We start from the raw sequence: 19771 nt of genomic DNA, 5'->3' as shown, positions 1-19771 counted from the left end.
GTACTGAACCAAGAAAATGAGCATCCTAGACATTGTTTCTTTAAACCACAACTTACGGTTTCTAATTATTTTTAGTTCTTAAGTACCTGTTCTTGAGCATCCTTTCTGAAAGAGTGGCTAACAAAATTCTGCTTGATTTAGCATCCTCTTTTGAGGCATCTGGAAGAAGGGACTTGCTGAAATAAGTCTAGGCAAAAAAGGTACAGAAGCCATGCAGGTGACCTACAATAAAGTAGTATTACTAGGAGCAGGCAGTGAGAACTGCAAGGTTAGTCTTATTAAAAGAAATGTTCTAGGTACAAGACACATCAAAATATTGTTTACCTGGAAATAACAACTTTTCATCCAAACAGTGAATACTATACAAGAAAAATATAACAAATATTCACAAGATATTCAAGAATCCACAGACCAATGAGTATGAAAATGGATTGTGTAGTAACTCAGGTTCCACAGAATAATTTTTGAGCTCATCACAAGAATAGAAGCTTCCTTAAAAGCTCAAAGGAGACTTATCATTGTATCTACACTAATTTAGAAAAAATTTGAATTAAAATATAGCTTCACTGTTACCTCATCTGCCCTGCTGTCTTCTCCATCTATTAAGATACACAGGTGCCTCTGTTCTCCAGAACTACTTCTACTATTTCTCACTATATTTTCCACACCATCTGCCCTATGTTCTTCTTCTAGATTGTGATCATCTTGAGTGAGCTGTGTCTTTTTCATCTTTGCATCACTGACACTTCACAGTGCTGTTTACCAACTGATTGACTATTTAAGTCTTCTTTGTACTTGATTAAACCACCAAAAAATCTAAACCAATGCTATTAAAAATAGTTATCCCATAAACTATTTGTTATGAGATAAGGAGTTTCAGCCAGTATGTATACAAGAATGGCTTCCTTTATTGAGAAAGTCTTGCTATGAAAAAAAGGTGTAGCTAAACTAATGTTTTAGTGATGCTGCTGAAATTACATTCTTGCCCCACTTTGACCCAAATACTTGAGAGTTAGACAAAGACATTTTCATAAAGATAAGTAAGATGATGAGGAATGGATGGCTAAAATTAACTTTAGGGTCTTTATCCATCTTTATAAACATACATATATTTAGAGATCCCCGAAAAGATTCTAAATAAAGGCACCTATTTTCACTGATTAAAAAAATAAAGACACAAGGCACTTAAAAAGTTTTTTTAAAAGCCAAGATGCATTAAAAAAAACCTAATAAATTTTTAATTTTTCCTTTTTGTAACAGGACAAGTAACAGATTACATCAAACTTCAGAACTTCTCAAATATGATATTATACACATTCCCATCTGTCTTGCAGGGAGGGATATTGGTCAGCTTAACAGTTTCAGGTAAAATAAGCTGCATAATAGTATATATTACAATAATAAATGTACAATGTTTACATGAAATATGTTTTAGAAGCAAGATAAAGATGCATCTGCATCAAAAGGCGACCTTTTAAAATGCCACAACTATTTTTTACATTCACTCTTGCAACAGGTCACAAGATGGGGTCACTAAGCTCAGATAAATCACTATGATGCACATAAAATACAGAAAGATGGTTATTTATATATTATATATATATTTATATTTTCACACTTTAGCATCTGAGACATAAACTGAGAATTTAAAATTTATTCTCTTCAGATAACAAATCATTTTTTATTCTTCATAAACATGGTGCCCACAAAAGCACATAGGTAAGGCACAATAGGGTTTTCTGTTACAGAACAGTGTGCATCATGTTTACTTAACCAGAAAACGTGCATTATCTGTGCAAGTTCATGCGGCAAACCCAACACATATACAATAAAAACCAAAAAGGAAATTGAGCTTTAAACAAAATCAAAATTGGTACAATTCCAGCTGTTTCACATATTCATTTAGACTGACAATGATATATCAACAGGTTATCTTTTAAAAAGCCAGTTGTTACAAGTAAACTTTGCTCCACAACTATTTTAATCTGAAATCATAAACAGTAATAAAGTAACTTTACTGAAACAAAGTAAATACCGAGGCACAAAGCAACGGTCACTCTACTATACTGCAAACTTTCATGACCTAAAATTGTAAATATAATTTTTCAAATACGCATTTTGCTGAAACCATGTGCCCTGCTTTAAACTTGACATATAACAGGGGAGCTAACATTTCATTAAATTATAAATAGATTGGGAAATGACTTAATCCCAATGGTACTATATCATAGCCCTAGTATTTATAATAAATACAGCTTTTCACAAAATACTTTCCCTGTATCTGCCAATTGCTTCTTTATTGCTCACATAAATTTGAATCCATTACAACTGGTATCGAAACTTTCACACAAAATCATACTTGACATTTTTATATAAAACCTATAAAAGGTATTTGAAACTTGTAGCTAATACTTCCAGGTGTTCGGCTGTTTGATCTATGTGATAATACAGTCATATGTATACATATATGTATGTATATATGCCTATATATACATACATATATATACATACACACATATATACACATACATATATATACACATTAGATTATGAATAAAATAGGAAGCTTATTTTACTGCTTTAATGCAGACATCCTCACAAAACAAGACTACTTTCGCCACCACCAGCATTTATACATATATACATAAGCCAGTTTAAGTACATATACATCCACTTATATGTAACCCTTAAACCCAAATTAGTTTTCCCATATTCCAGCTGTAACAAATAAATCTCTTACAAGCAATAAAAACCTAAGGTTAAATTGGGAAACGAACTGTTTTACCACATTAGCCTGTAAGGAAATATGCAGGTGACTGTATACAAAAATTCACAACATTAGTTCACAGGAAATTATGGAAATACAAGAAGCCTCTTCACCATGCTTTTGTGTGGTTATCAAAACACTTCTTGGTGCAAAAATACAACCACCACATCTGAAAATGCTTAATAAAGTCAATGTTCCTCATGCAAAACTTCAAATGCACTGACTTAGCTGAGCTCCAAAACCTGAATGAAACAACTATTTATCTACTCGGCGTTGCTGCCTCACTGCTAAGTCCCTTTGGAACCTTAAGATTTCTGGAACGTTCGAACAGAGCTGTATTCAATAAAAATGTTACATACAAAAAGCATTTAAAAAGGAAAACAGGAAGCCAAACAGGAATTTTCCTATTGTAAATAACAGTTCTAGGAGTGGAAGAAAGTCTTTTCAGGAACCTCCTTGAGAATTGGGTAGGCCAGTCCGAAGACGAAGATGAGACATAGAGTTCATATGTTTATTTGATGGCTTCAAGGGAGTGTTGCAAGTAAGAGCTTGGGGAAAGCGATGGTGATATCTATCTAGTCGTAAATATTTTACTGTAACCAATTTCCCTGTTGTAAGATAAAAATAATATTTTAGATCTGTAAAAATGCACTTAATATTTATAGAAAATTGTGGTAAAAAATATGAACACAAAATGCATATAAAATAATCTCAAATCATTACTCTAAAAATGCTAACCTAAAATTCTTTAAAATCTGGTATGGTTTAAATAGTAAGCTATAATATATCTTTTCAAAATATTTATAATATTGAAATTGCTTACCATCAAACCAAGAGCCATGCAATGCCTTAAAAGCTTTTCCAGCATATTCTGGAGACAGACATTTAACATATACACAGCCCTATGATATTAATAAAAAGGGAAAAAAAAAGAATAGTCTTAGTTTAATAGCAACAAATCCAAAACATAGAATTCAAGAGTAAAAGTTACTTTACCTCACGTGAATTTTTGTCTACTGCAATATGAACAATGCCATCATTATCATTGCATTTTTCTAAAATTGCTTCTTGAATTGCCAAATGCCACTGATCCCCTATTTCCCTAAAAATTAATGAAAACAAAAATCAACAACCATGTTCCTATTCAGTAAGAAGTCTTTATTGTCTCTTACAACGTATATATCCTACTAGAATTGGGATAGTTTAAAAACTACATATTGTTAAAGGCAGTAGTAAATAAATGCTTGTTACTAGCAGTAGGTAGATTATTAGCATTCAGAAGTCGCAGCCCTTCTCTCACTTTCCAGTATAAGAAATCGCAGAGCTCAGGCAATGTAGGATTAGCCTACCATAGCAGAACAAATGTGCTGTCATTTTTATGCTTAAAATTCTATGTACCTACAGTCATTTCTTTTTTTCTATACTAATTAGCACTTTAACGAGTTGTAGTGAACTGATAAAAGTTGAATATTATTTTAACTTTTTCAAATCCCTAAACTTAAAGAAAATTCTTAGTAAATAGAGTAAGTCTTCATTTAATATCATCAATAGGTTCTGTGACTTTAGGTGAAATGATGTATAGGAAAACTAATGTTATCAGAGGCTAACTGACATAAACAGGAGTTAAATTCCTACACGTACCGTCAATGTTATAATGAAATAATATTGAATGAAATGTTATTATAGGGCCTGCTGTGGTGTATTCTGAGCTCCTCTTTTCCAAAAGAATGAAAGGGTGATACAGGACAAACATTTTGCACAGTCATCTCATTATTAAGAGAGCTTTACGATTTCCTGTTACAGTAATAAACATTTCTTACTTATGAGATATATTGACCGTGGGACAGAGGGGAAAGCAGCTCCATTTTAATGGTAAATATTCATCTTAGGAAATAAAATACTGGACTGGCATTGATTTCCTAATTCCTAAGGTATGAGGTAAGATTCCCAATAAAGGAATTATCACCTTGCTGTTTCTATTTCTGCAAAACAAAGGCTGTGTGTGTATATATCGAAAGTGCTTCTCTATATATCTGATTTTGCTGTTACTTGGAATCTCATCATATCAACTATTTCTTGAAATAAATGAGTCATTAGATGGACTTATAGGTATCTCATTAGTAAACAATTTCCACTGTGAAGATTTTTTTGAAAAACAGAAGAATCTTTTTATCATTGGACAGATAAGCAAAGCAGGCGCCTCTAGGAAGCAAATTCTAAAGATTATTAAAGCTTATATGTGAAATATTATGGATTCTAAGGCAATAACATTAGACTGCTATTCTCTGGATGCATGTGCTGCTATAGTTATATAGACAGAAAAGTTTCTCAAATATTACATAGACAAATAGACATGGCTTGTAGAAAAGAAAGTGTATACATCACTGTAGAGAATTTTTTCAATAAGAGAATGGAAATTCAAAAATAGCAAATATTTTTCTCTTATTGCCTGCTTAGGTAAAGAATGCTGACAGACATAACTTACAGATTTAATAAAGGGTACTGTTTGTCACATGTGTCATTAATTTGACTCAAGCATTTATCTGCTATGGGGATCCACAGTGAATACAGAGATTTATAAAAGTTTTACAAATCATTATACATCTGTGTCTTTTGGCCAAACCTTTGCTTGGAATATAAAAAAAAGAGAAGAAGAGAGAAAAACATAACCTTCCATAGTTAGAGATTCAGAAATAACAGAGATTATTCAATTACAGACACAGTATTTTAAGAATATCATGCACTTTTCAGCCCAATATTCCATATAAAAATTACATGTACCTCTGATCATAATACTTACATAACTGGATCAAACATATTTCGAATCTTTAGACATGGTGTCAAACTATTTGGTGGTGAATTTCTTCTATCTAAATGAAATGCTATAAAAAAAAATTAATTTTACTATTTGCCACTATTCCATTTTGTTGAAAATGCATTCAATCATTTAGTTCATTCAAAAAATATTCACTGCATACTTTTACTATGAGCCAGACCCCTGACTATGAAGGTGAGTAAGACAGACAGGATCACTGGTCTCACAGAGTTAACAGTTTAGGAGGGGAGACGGTATCACCTAAGAAATTGTAATTGTGGTAAATTCTAAGAAAGTAGAGTGTAGAAAGCTGTCAAAGTAACTTAAGCTTAAATCTGGGACTATCAGAAAACACTTTACCAAGGAAATACGATTTATGCTGAGACCTAAAGAATAAGTAAAAATAGACAGAATAAAGAGAGGTATAAAGGACATTTCAAGCAAAGGTGATAGCTTGTACATAACCCCTGAGTCGAGAAGGAGCTTGGTCTATTCTAGATAGCCACTGTGACTAGAGTGACAACGATAGAAAGATAAACCTGAAGAGCGAGATATCAGATTATTCAGGTCCATGTAGGCCACATTAAAGTAGTCAGACATTACCATAAGAGCACCTGAAAGCCACACAAACAGTTTAAGGAAAGAAATAATATCATGAGATCTGTCTTAAAATTACAAATTTTAAAAATAGACTGTCATGTGGAGAATCAATCAGGTGGAAATAAAAGTGAATGCAAGGAAACCAGTTAGGTTACTATAGTTGTCTAAGAGGGAAATGATAGCAATGTAGTTAAGACAGGCCAACAACACAGATGGAAATAGGTGGACAGAATTAGTATATATTTTGGAGTAGATCTGATGTGACTCATTTAAAGACTGCACAGGGGCAGGGGCGGGTAAGAGAGAGAATATGAATGACTCCCAGATTTATGGCAGAACCAACTGAGGAGAAGTATCATTAATTAGACAGGAACACTGGAGAAGAGGTAAGTTTGGGGAGAGAAGACACTGAGTTCATGCATATGTTGAATTTGTGGTGCCCATTTCCTTGAAGAGAAGATAAGTATATAGCTGGATATAAGAATCTGAAAACTGGAACACAAGACTTAGTTCAAGATATAAATTTGGGAGTTATCAATATATATGTGGTAAATGAAGTTGCAGTATGAGATCATCCGGGAAGACAGGAAAAATAAGAAAAAAAAGGCCTTGAGAAACTCCAACACCTGAGGTCCAAGAAAAACAGAAAATCTAGAAAAAAATATTGAAGAAATAGTCAGAGGTAGGAGGAAAACCAGAAGAAAGTGGCATCCCCAAAGCCAAACAAAGACAGTTTCTAGGCAGGCTTAATTTGCTAACAGTGTTAAGTAAAATAAGGACAGAAAAGAAAAATGTCCACTGGATTTAGCAATATGAAAGTTTGAGAGCTGTTTCCTTGGAATGATGAGAATAAGAACAGATTGGAGTCAGCTGAAGAATACATGAGGGGTGACAAAGTAAAGACAGTGAGTACAGTAAATGTTTAACGCCATTGGGTTGTATATGGGTAGCGACACAGGGTGATAGCTACAGGACAGTGCAGAGTTCATCACCGTTTTAAAGCTGAGAGGCTACAGCATGTTTAAGTGATGATGAAAAGATGCAGTAGAGGCAGGGATTTAAAACCTAGTAAGGGAAGATACTTAACAAGACTAGAGAGAAGGGCTTGGGGGTCTTTGTTAAATGAGACAGCTCCTCAAGTGCAATAGATGATAAGGATGAGCATGGATTGTGGTAGTTTTAGGGATTCTGTGGTGGAAATTTGAGATAGGTGCAATCTCACTGTTTCTATTTGAGTCATCATCTGAGAATGAAGAGAGAGAGAAGGGCAAAGGTTTGAAAAGAGGAGAAATCTAAAACTGCGATTGAGTAGGACAGAAAAACGAAGTGACTAGTAAAATATGGTGAGAACATGAAAGTCTGATAGTGCTGAGGGCCTAAATGACGTTGACTGTGAAAGTGCCAGTTAACCAAGTTGCATGACTTTTCTCCTGTTGTGTTCAGCCAATTTGCACATAGACAGACAAAGATAAAATGTTTTTATCCTTGGTTGAAATTTACTAGGGTAAGATGAAGGATAGGTAATGACCCAAGAGAACCAGCAAGGGGAGTGATTGGAAAGATAAATCGTGGAAACTGAGATGGATAGGAAAAGAAGTGAAAATAGGAGGAAGGCTGAAGAACTGGAGAAAGTGGAGGCATCGAAGAATTGAAATTTTGGGGAGTTTAAAAAAAACACAGGTATATAAAGCAGGAAAGTTGAAAGGATGAGTTTATGATTTAAAGACTAGGATATAACAATTAGAGATTTCAAAAGTAACTAGTGATAAGAAATACCTGGGGTGTGATATCCCCAAATAGTGCCTGATAAAGGAAAGAATGGTCACTGGACATGAAAAATCTTTGCCAAACCCCAGATCAATAATGTCTGTGAATCGTTAGTACTTTCTAGACTTCTCTAACAGTGTATAGGTTCTGTTCTTAGATGACCTTTTAGTTGCAAGCACTGTGACTTCCTTCAAATTCCAATTCTGGCCTGAACTAGGAGGCGATGAACCAAAGAAAATAGAAGGATTCATATCACCCTACTCTAGTCCAGACCCAAGTTTCCACAAAATAATAGATAAGGGAGAAACTATTCCTGCCCAATTCTAGTCAGAAAGTAGTCCCAAAGTGATTTTTAAAATATATGCTTTGTCTCCCTAACTAAACTGTAATCACCTCCTGGAATAAGCAGAGATACAGAAGTTAGTGAATGATACATTTCAAATACCTCAGAAACTACCTTTGGATGCTTCAAATGAATGTGGTTAATTCCAAACACTACATCTGCCAGAAGCATAAATAATTCTCTGGCTCCCCAGCAGGTACTGTTTGATTTTTAACTGGTGCTTTAAAATACAATTAGAAAAACTAACATTATATAATCATCTAGTTTATATATAACTATCTTTTAGAAATTGTACTAAAAATTTAATAAGGAAGATTATTTATAACAATTACTTGGGTAAAATAGTATTAAATGACAACAGCTTATAGTGAATTCAAAAGACTGATATAATTACCAACTTTCTGGCCATGTACTTTTTAATTAAAACACTGCATTTATAAAAATAAATATTAAGCTTTTTAATAAGTTAAGCTATCTTTTTACATTATATAACACCAAAAACCCTCAGTATATAGTCATATTTATATAGCACATTTGTGTACAGATATACTTAAATTAAAGCAAAACTTATTTTATGTATCAATATTTTTAGAAAGCTAGGTCAGAGTCATTTAAGAAACATATAAGTAATATTAAAATTAAATTCTCTCTATTTAGAACTAGGTGATCTTAAATGAGGTAAAAGATGTACGACTATCATTAAAGACTATTCCAACTTATTAGCCTCCTGTAACAAATTCTGATTATGATGAAATCCTTAAAAGAACTCAAATCTTTCTTGCTACGAGTCTACAGACTTTTTTGTTTTATCATCACGACCATTCTAAAACTGAATTGGTATACTTCTAACAAACAGGTACTAGGTTCTACCTTAGGATTTCCTGCCTAAGGGTAAAATTACCTCAACCATTATACTTTTTTTAATTTGCTAAGTAATAGGTGTCTTGCTTTATTTTCATTCCTTTCTAGGTTCAGGAACTCCTAATAACTGTAACTATTTATCAAAGACTGTCCAGTAAAAGGAGATTAAATTCACAATTGTTTACATGGCCTACTTAGAAATATTCTAATAAGATAGCTCAGTACTTGGCATATAGTTTATAAACATTTACTACACCAGAACCTTGATGAAACATTAATATAAAATCGTGGCAGGACAGTTTAAAAATATTATATCAATTCATGTTGAGTATTAATTACCACAACTATAACTGATATTAAGTTGTGTCTTATCACATTTGCACAGTCTTTTCCTATTTAAAGAAAATAACAAAGTAAAAATAACAATCAGAGGTTTTAAATCCTAGAGTTTATAGAACATCCAATTTAACACATTTAAAGTAAATAAGACCACTACCAATTTGGGAAAAGAACACGGATTATTATCTAGGTCAAGAAATTATCTTTATATTCATCTAGAGAATCTCACATTTAAAAAATAAGATGAACTATAATGATAGAATAAATTCATATAAATAATTAATGTCCGTTTCTAGAACTTCATTCAAATGCACACACTAGTACCAACTGCTAGCTCTATGAAGAAATCAGGCTAAGACGCCACACCCATTATAACCAGGCACTATGGTAATCAGATCTGACTGGCTTTGAATTCTCTGGTTCTAGTTTCATAGGGCCCTTTTGCATGCACCCTTTAAAGCAAATAGTTTATTGTTTAGTGTCATCTGGCAACATCAAAGCTTCATATTTATGCCATAATTATATAAGCTTATTATTCAAGCTCTTTGAAAGTGAAAATTAGAGAAAAAAGGGAGCGATTGGACTTCATTTTATTGCAATTTCAAAATAATTTATTTACCTTTCCCATAAATGCTTTGTTTAGCAAACATTGATAAATATGCTTTTATCGGACAAGAAGGTTAAAAGAAACTGAACTCGCTACTCTACTAGTCCTGAAATGTAAATTAAACTAAGCATGAAATTTCATTTTGCAACTAATTATTAGTTGCGACTTACAAAAAATTCGAGTGAATTTAACAGTTATCGCTAATAGATGTTTGGGAACATAAAGCAACCAATCACCAAACCCTCCTATATACTTATACATGTTTTTGCAACTATGCAAGCATTTTAAAAAAATATAGATGCCCACCAAAAGCTACTTGACATGGGGGATTATGCAGGTGAAATGGTCTTAATAAGAAAGGCAGGCAGGTAAAAATTGGAAAAAAGAGCAGTTAAAAGTTATGATTCCATTTATATATGTTTTACATATACACATACATATATGTGAAATATAAGTTATACGTGTCTTATTTGCATAAAAAATTAAGGAAAAAGAATGCAGTTAAATCTATAATAACTAAGTTGCTTTGTTAAATGAAAAAAGAAAAAAATCAAAGTAATGTATACGATATTCTATTAAAGACAAACTATTTAAGTTTATACTAGCCAGAAGTGGAAACATTTTTATGAGGCTAAAACTGATTCCTTCTATGGGACGAAAATGGAAGGGGAACTTTGCTGTCATATATCTCTCAATTGTACTATTTTACTTTAAACATTAAGACTGCTGTAATTAAAAAATATTAAAGAAAATTTTATGCTTGTATTTTTTGTTGTTTAAAAATGCATACCTTGACCTTGCCATACTTTAGAAGGTATTACTAATATTTTGTCACAGGATGCAGAAGGCTGGATCCAGCGCCAAACTAGAAAATCTGCACCGCCTATTCTTCGTGTTTCTGTGCGAACTCTAGATTCGTTAGCAGCAAGGAAGTCGACAGCTCTATCCCAGACTTTCTTCATTTTTTTCCTATTATGTGAACAAAACAACAAATCTATAATCATGGCTTGTAATCTTATTCAAATATTAGTATATGAAGATTGTGGTTAGTGTTAACTCTGGCTCTTCTAATCACTGCTTACGGAGTTTTCGAAAAAGACTCCAGAGGTGGAGCTTAAACATCAGTACTTTTTTTCCCCCCAAAATCTTCACTGGTGATCCTGATATGTTGCTAGGGTTAAGAATGCTGCTTTAGCATATGTCATCATCTTTTATTTTTAAGAAGTTATGACTTAGTTCTTTTATTTAAAAAACTTTAACAAAATATTTTAAAAACATTACTAGTAAAACATCACTGACTATTGTCTGCCTATTTATGAAAATGAAATTAAGGAAATAAGGTAGAGATTGACAACAAAGAATCAAAAATGCATAGGAATGAGAATGATTTAGAAATCCAGTTGTCTATTTTGCCACTCAAAATCAGGAGGGTAAGAGAATTTAGAAAGAAAGGAGAATTTAAAGTACTCACATAAAGCCTGTACAGTAAAGCAGGTCTAGCTGAGAAAGGTCACAACTCTCAATATGATTTTCACAACTACAGAAAACAACAATATTCTGATTTACTTCAATTCACAATGCTTTGAACATACCTTTCATGAGGCTGTATTAAGGAATCTCTCACATGTGGAATAGGCATGTAAGGTTGTAAATCTTTATTTTCCTGGCAAGCTTCATTATGACTTCGTAAAACATCTGAAAATAAGTCAAACGAATTTACAAATGAATTGATCGCTGGACATCATGTTGTAGTTCATCACATAATAACTATTCTAGAAATAGATTTTTACAAATATCATACCTATAATTTTTACCACCATATCATACATCTGCCTTGTTTCTTCTTCTTCTTTTGTCCAGCGATATTTCATGTAACGTAGAACAACACAAACCATCACTACACCTGCAATATTCATATTTTTTTGTATTTTAAAAATTGTGGTCAATGGCATTGCAAAGCAAACAAAAAAACTTATCAGTTTCTATAGTGATTATTTTAACTGCCTTAATGGGGTAATGGAATGAGCCTTTAAGACAGTGGGCTGAATTAGCCATATAATTAAAACTACATAGAAAAATGTAATATTAAACATAATCTGGAGTTTCACTTAATCATACTAGAAAAACCATTTCTTCTATTATGTTGACAACTGAATACTTAAATTCTATTAATTTTTTTAAAACAAAATAACATAACTATGTTTCACACACTTTTTTCCTTTGCAGCATTAAACTACTAGAAAAATGAGTCTCACAAGAATGTAAACATACCATACCTTCCTTTTCAAGTAAATTATTTTTAAAGAAGTTGGATAGGAAAAAAAAAAAAAAAAACTCCTAAACTCCTATTATCAATCAAAATAGTCACATGAAATCTAGGAATCTGAATAATTTTAATGAACTTAATTTACAATATTTTATTATTTAAAGACTAAGCTTAATTTCTATATTCCCTGTTCTACTTTCTAAAGTAGACTTCTATCTATGCATTATACCTGATTTTTCTGTGACATTTATGTGAATTTTATTCCCACCTCCTTTTATAAATACTGTTTATTAAGTCCTTAGATTGATACTGACACTATCAAAAACCTCAATATTATTATACTTTAGTGAAGATTTTTGGATGTAATTTATAACAGCAATTATGACAGAAGCAAATTCTCAGCCCTGCATTTGGTGAAATATAGACATAATAATTCTAGATTTCTTTCTTCTTTCTCATCCTTAGGTAAAAACTTACCTAAGCATAACAACAATAACCTGTGAGTGACAGTAATAAAAGCACGTCGAAAACGACACCAGAAAGACATCTGTGGTCTTGTGGACTGTAAAAACTGCACATCAGTTATATTTTTCAATTCTTCCTCAGGGCCATAACCGACACACCTATTTAAAAGTAATTAAGGGAGAGTTTAGAGGCAAAATCACTTCTTATACTACAAAATGATCAAAGTGGAAATCAAATCCTTTACCTTATTCCAACATCTTTTCCATTTTCAAAAATCCACTGCAATGAAGTGTTAAATATATCTTCATATTCAGGACCTAAATCCTATTAAAAAAATAAAGAACTACGGTACTTAATAATTCACATTCACTTGACTACATGTGTAAGCTGTCCTATAATTAACATACTTTATGTAAGAGTTTAAACTATATACCATAACAAAAATGTATTATTCATTACATAAAAATGAAAGGAAAAAAAGTCACTACTTCGCCACCACCCAAAGATAACCACTGGTAATATTTTGCTATGTTCTCTTTTTGGTTTTTTTTAAATTTACATCTTTGGGTTGTTTTTTATTTTAATAATTTATTTTTAAAGTAGCACCATAAGAGTGAATTAGCCACTTTTTCTTAAGAAACACAATGTTTAGATTAACAAATAACAAACTATTCAGACTTGGCTGTATTCCAGACATTTTCTCAACAAGTGAATGAAGTAAGCCCATAAACTCAAGAAAAACTTACCATATTACCAATCATAAAATTCAAGCTTTCAAGTGGTAAGTATAATTTTTAAAAACTTGCATCTGTTACTATAAGCTTGACAGCTTCACAATACTTGAAAACCTTTGCAATGAGACTGGTGTGATATTAATGAATATGACTTTTGGGTACAGCATAACATTTGGAAGATCTGCATAACCAGTAAACCAATATTTTCAAAATGACCAATGCATGAATTATAAAATCCTGCAGGTAATGTATAGGTTTTATAAAAAAGATATTGTACTCATTGAGTTCCTTTCAAAGACTCAATCCTCTGACACACAGACACTATAGCACACTTCAAAGACATTATTTTAATCAATGAAATATATATGCTGTATTTATCTGTATTTGTATATAAGTCCTTCAGCTTGTATTACTACAATATGCAGAATATTAATAGCATTTTTGCATTACTATATAGAATTTTGAAAGCCAGACTATAAACAAAAGTTTCAAATAGTTAAATAAATTTCCAAGTTTACTAACTATATTTTAAATACAAAAATTTTAGGAGGCTGAAGATATTATGACTGTGCTCATTAAGTATCCACAAAAATGTACATAATGTTTCAAATTAACAAGTACACCCACTCTAACAATCTAAGCATGTGGAGGAACAAAAGGCTTAAAACTTCTAGTTATAAAATAATAAGGGTAAGAAAAGAGTATCTATTGTTATTTGCCCATTTTGTTTTCCTTTCCTATGTTAATACCACTTGATATCCACTTACCATCTATAATACAATAGAACCATGGAATATTCCTTTATGAGTATACATTTTCAAAAAACAATAGATAATTTATTTAAAACCTCATTAAAAATTGAACAGGGTGTTGAAGTTTTAAATAGGCCATCACTTCCACACATATTCTACACAGTACACAGAGATCTCAGTATTATAAAATGAAATTTTTGAAGAAGTCAAAGTTTAATTTTTTTCTGGTTTATGCTAATTAAACAGCTCATGTTATCATTGCAGCTTACATAGAATCTACCCGATTTTAAGAGTCAGAAGTGTTTTATTATTCTGTTTTTGTAACCACCTGGAAAGCTCTAAGTAAGGCAGGAGTAGGCCAACTTTTTCTGTAAAAGGACAGAGTAAATATTTTAAGCTCTAGCCATTTATATTTCTGGTCTCTGTTATTTTTTTTAAAAGCAACTTTTAAAAATGTTGTAAAACCACAGCCAGTAGGCCATACAAAAACAGGCCCGTGGGCTATCGTTTGGCAACTACTGAGGTAAGGCATTCCCACCTAGTAAAAAACACCCATTTTCTAATCACTAATGACAAAAATCAGGAGGGAACTAAGTTTTTAATTTTCAAAGCAGGTCTATTCTTATTATTATTGCTTATTACTATTTACTTATAGACAATAGCTTCGTCAACATACTGCTGACAGCTTCATGTAAATCTTTCTAAATTCAAAGCATGTTTTCCCAAATTTTTAACAAATCTATTTTAACACATGTGTATACACACCCTCCTCCATGATTCCCAATCCATATTTACCTTACTTTCAAAATAACTAGCCAAAAATGTGTATTTTAAAACCCATGTCAGATGCTGTGAACTTAGATTACAGTTTCAAAGTACAAAAATAATACTGTTTTTGTAAAAGACTCAGCTCATTTAAAAAAGCAACAAACATTACAAAGAAGGAAAAAAGACACTGGTACAGTAAGAAGTAAAGCAAATATTAAAAGCCTATTAGGGACAGTTCACAAAATGGATAATTTACATGGTAATGACAGCTGTGCGGCTTTCCAATTAGTGAGTAGTCTGATTAATTGTGAGATAATATATGCTGTAAAATAGATGCTACCTTTTAAATTAATTAGAATATGATACACAGAAATCAATAAAATAGTGAATATGATTTAATTCTTGATGATTCTGTAGGAACTATATCTTTCCCTTCCAGGAAAAACGGAAAGAACACAGTTCTTAGAATCAAGCAGGCCTGGGATCAAATCATGACTCCATCATTGACTAGTTGTATGTATTAAAAATTAAACAGAATTTGAAAGTGACATAGGAAATGAACCATAATTTATTACATAATTCTACTGGAGAGTTATCAAAGCTCCCACCATGTAACTTAAAAATCTGTCTGTCTTTTCATGAAAATATGCTGTGAATTTCCTAAATGTTCCACCAGAGGGACCTCTTAACTTTTCACAAATCAAAACAAGCTTTCAATCTCAAAAATGATGAATAAAAAGCTCAAGAAAAACAGTGGGAGAGTTAGAAAAACAGTGGTTAAATTATTTAAATTAACTTATGTTTATTTAAATTTCCTTTGAAGGCGAGAGTGGGAGAAATAATAATGAAATGTAAAAAATCAAATTCAAGAAAATAAAATTTTACTAAGGCTTACTTAATTCACTCATTTTACTCCAACATTTACTAATATTGTGCTTAAAATTCCGTAGAAGTTGGGAGAAAAATTAGCTTATTCCTATTAGAGTTCTATACATTCTTTGACTCATTTACTCTTGAATGCAAAAACTTAATTGTGTTGCCGGTAAAACCACAGGACAAACCATAACTGTTTGATACCAGCGTTGGAGTGAAGTTCTTCCATATTTATGCTAGAACTTAGATAAAATAAAAAGTCAATTTTGGTTAGATTGTATTAAATCTGCCATTCCAAATTAGAAAACAATTTAGCAACATATATCAAAAAACAATAACAAAAGTTCATGTTTTTTAAACAAGCGATTTCCTTGCTATGACTATTTCTTAAGGAAATGATCAGAAAAATCTAATACTATATGCAAACATTGAAGTGTTTTCATAATACCGAAAAACAAACCAATATATTATTAGCAATCCTGTAAACAAATATTATCCAGTGATAAAAAGTTTTCAAAAACCTGAGTAATGAAAATGCTCATAACTTAAAAAAATTATAATCATATTTATAATGCAAAATATTTATACTAATTCCAGAGGGAAAATATAAGACTAGAGAAAAAAAATGGAACAAAATGAAGTGGTTAACAATAGGTGGTGAATTTGAAATGCTTTTTTCCCACATGAATTAAATCATAAGCATGGGTTAATGTTATATTGAAAAAATAAGCATTATTTAAAATAGTACTTCAAAGCTTTTAAGTAGATTGTAAAACTTTATTTTGGGGGGAAAATTCCTGTTTAATGCTTTTTTAGTAGCAGTCCAAACTGCATCTTTGGTGATGACAAGCCATACCAGGTTTCAAAACATTTAAAAACCGGAAAATGGGATTCCAAAAAGAAAAGGAACACACCCCACACTCCACACACCTAAACTTTTATAAAAGGATATGCCATTTCTACATAAAATAACTTCACTTAACTATTTAAAAAATGGAACTGACTGATCCAAAATCTTTTGTAAATATATACATTATATAAATATATACATTAGAACTTCTGAATCTAATTGGAAACATAATATAATTCCAGGGAAAAGATATGAAAATCTTTTTAAGACTGGAATTCATTAATAAAGCAGTTCCCCAACTCAGCTCATGTTAATACCACTTGCTTTCAGTAACTCCTTTGCTGTCAGTCTTTAGGAGAACTAATCTCTGTTCCTGGTTCTGTGTCCCTTCTTTTTATCTTATCCTATTTGCCAACCCAGAACTGCAATCAAGTGGTTGGGGGAGGGGAAAGAGGGAGGTTAATCATCTTTACATACCAATCCCTGCCTTTCTCAGCTCCAGCTTAACTACTGGATCAAGCCTTATCCTATTCCCAAACCCCATTCAATCCTTTTAGTCCTTCAAATAAAGTGTTCAGTAGATTTTAAGAGTCTCTGGGTTCTTCTGAAATGTATATTAATCTTGCTGCAGGAATTTATGACCAACACATTTCTGTGCCATTACCTAAGAGATTTAACAATGGGGAGAAAGGAAGCACTGGTTGGGATCAATTTTTCCTACTGTTAGAAGTAAAACCACTTTCAAATATTTCATAAAGAACCACTTGCATAGATTCCAACTTGGATGCCCTCCTCCTGGAATATTTTATTCTATGTCCCCTTTAGCCTACTACTCAATCCAATCCCTGCTTTGCTCCCAACTTCACAATGCATCCAACTAGCAATTCTTTCATCCCTTATTATAGAGTCCCATAATCATAACTCCTTCTTATTTAAGATCTTTTTGGATCCTGATTCTTTAGCTATCCAATCTATTAGCTATTTGTCATCTAGGTCAAAGCTGAAAATGAAGAGGGTTGAGAGACAAATTCTGCAGCATGTTATTAGGAACCTCCCTCCAGGTAACGCTGATTTAATTAGTTAGGAAATATTGAAAAAGAAATAACTTATTGGGAAGCTACTATACTCATCAGGCACAGAGCTAGGTACTTTAATATATACACTCAAGTCTCCCAACAACTCTGACAGATATTAATGAGTCCCACTTTCACTCAGAAAACAGGTACAGAAAAGTGAAGGAACTTTACCAAGACACACAGCTTCTACGTGAAAGTGGTACAAACTGAATCCACATCAAATCTCCATCATATTATATTGTCTTAACATCTTTCAGCTATGTACACGTAAGTCATGAATAAAGTTAAAATCTGAGTACACATTTCTCTTTTTTGACAAGCATATCAATGGAGATTATCAACAAACACCTGATAGAAGCCTCAGAACTATACTGCATTCTAAAGTTTAAAAATGGAGGGGGGTGACATCAGCAAGATAACAGAACAGGAAGCCCTAGACCCTCCTTCCCCCATGGAGACAGGAATTCAACAATAAATCCAGAAACCAGTTAAGAGGTTCCTGCATCACAAGCAGGCCTGAAACTGGCTGCATAGAAGCCAGTACGAAATTCTGTAGCACTCACTCACCAGAGCCCCTTCCCCTGACACATCATTTCGCAGTGGGGAGAAATTCCAAATTCCTGGATTCTCCTTTAGGAGTGAAAGAGAAGACTGGAACACACGTCTGATGTTCAGACTTTTCAGGGGGCTACTAGAGGGACTGGTGTCAGTCTTGCCTGAATCTAGGCATTGACAGGTAAGGGCACCAAGTTGGAGGTCACCAGAAACAAAGGCAATGGTTTGAACTAGCACACATTCACTCACCATTGCACTCTCCCACCCCTGTGGCTCAGAGCAGAATGAGTGGGAAAAAAACAACTCCTGGCTTCTCCCTGAATGTTCCAGTCTGTCAGGGAGCCGCCCAAGACACTGGTATCTGTAGTACCTGTCTCAGAGTACTATCAAGACCTGACATAATCTAGGTGTGTGAAGGTTGCTGAGAACAAAAGAGCTGGACAGCTTGCTGCTGCTCCAACGAACCTGCAGTACAGCAGACAAACACCAGAGGGAGCAAAAGATTACAGGCTCCTGAAAAAAGAAATCTGTAAAACCTTTCTGGCTGGAAATTTATACTCACAAGTCCACAAAAGATGCATCCACAGAAAAGGTTTGAGAGAACACCAGAACCTCTATTTGAGCTCATTGTTGAAGGTCTTCCCTGCATGAAGACAGTCTCTAAATCGTGGAGATGTGGTTGTGTTTTTGAATGCATATATCCCAACCCAAAGTAGCAAGGAAATGTGGCCCAAGTAAAGAAACAAAATAAACCTCCAGAAACTGGCCCTTAAGAAATTGAACATGAATTACTTGACAAAAAAATTCAAAATCATTGTCATAAATACACTCAATGAACTCAGGACTATCAACTAAGAGAGAAAACATTAAAAAAACATATTTTGGAGCTAAAAAATATAATAACTGAATATAAAACTTCACTAGATGGGTTCAACAGCAGATTTAATCCATCAGAAGAAAAAAGTCAAAGAACTCAAAGACACATCATTTGAAATTATCCAGTCAAGGGAACAAAAAAGAAAAAACCAATAAAGAAGAGTGAAAGAAGCTTAAAGAATTATAGGGACATCATCAATCAGACCAATATATATGCATTATGTAAGTCCCAAATGGAAAAGAAAAAGAGGAAGAGAAAGCATATTTGAAGAAATAATGACCCAAAACTTCACAAATCTAAGAGAAAAAAGGTACATTCAGATTCAAGGGGCTCTGGTGAGATACATTCTGGGATACAACAAAAGCAGTACTGAGATAGAAGTTTATAATGGTAAACAACTACATTAAAAAAGAAAAGAGCTCAAACAAACAACACAATTTTACACCTCAAGAAACT

General features: G+C 32.7%; 1 protein-coding gene across 1 annotated transcript in view; it reads right to left on the bottom strand.

Moving 5' to 3' along the window:
- Positions 1-1211: 1211 nt before the first annotated feature.
- The window catches only part of LEMD3 (LEM domain containing 3), a 59913-nt gene continuing 41353 nt past the window's right edge, over positions 1212-19771 (bottom strand). Inside the window, exons 5-13 of the mRNA XM_039865918.1 lie at positions 13075-13154; positions 12843-12988; positions 11901-12002; positions 11692-11794; positions 10890-11068; positions 5568-5649; positions 3764-3869; positions 3591-3669; positions 1212-3375 (exon numbers count right to left, since the gene is read on the bottom strand). Coding sequence (XP_039721852.1) covers positions 3212-3375; positions 3591-3669; positions 3764-3869; positions 5568-5649; positions 10890-11068; positions 11692-11794; positions 11901-12002; positions 12843-12988; positions 13075-13154 — 1041 coding nt within the window. The 3' untranslated portion in view covers positions 1212-3211. The remainder of the gene's footprint in view (positions 3376-3590; positions 3670-3763; positions 3870-5567; positions 5650-10889; positions 11069-11691; positions 11795-11900; positions 12003-12842; positions 12989-13074; positions 13155-19771) is intronic.

The sequence above is a fragment of the Pteropus medius genome, unplaced genomic scaffold (genome assembly GCF_902729225.1).
Source record: "Pteropus medius unplaced genomic scaffold, Ma_sr-lr_union100, whole genome shotgun sequence".
NCBI lineage: Eukaryota > Metazoa > Chordata > Mammalia > Chiroptera > Pteropodidae > Pteropus > Pteropus medius.
The sequence above is the reverse complement of the archived record's forward strand: the minus strand, read 5'-3'. Positions and strand labels throughout refer to the sequence as shown.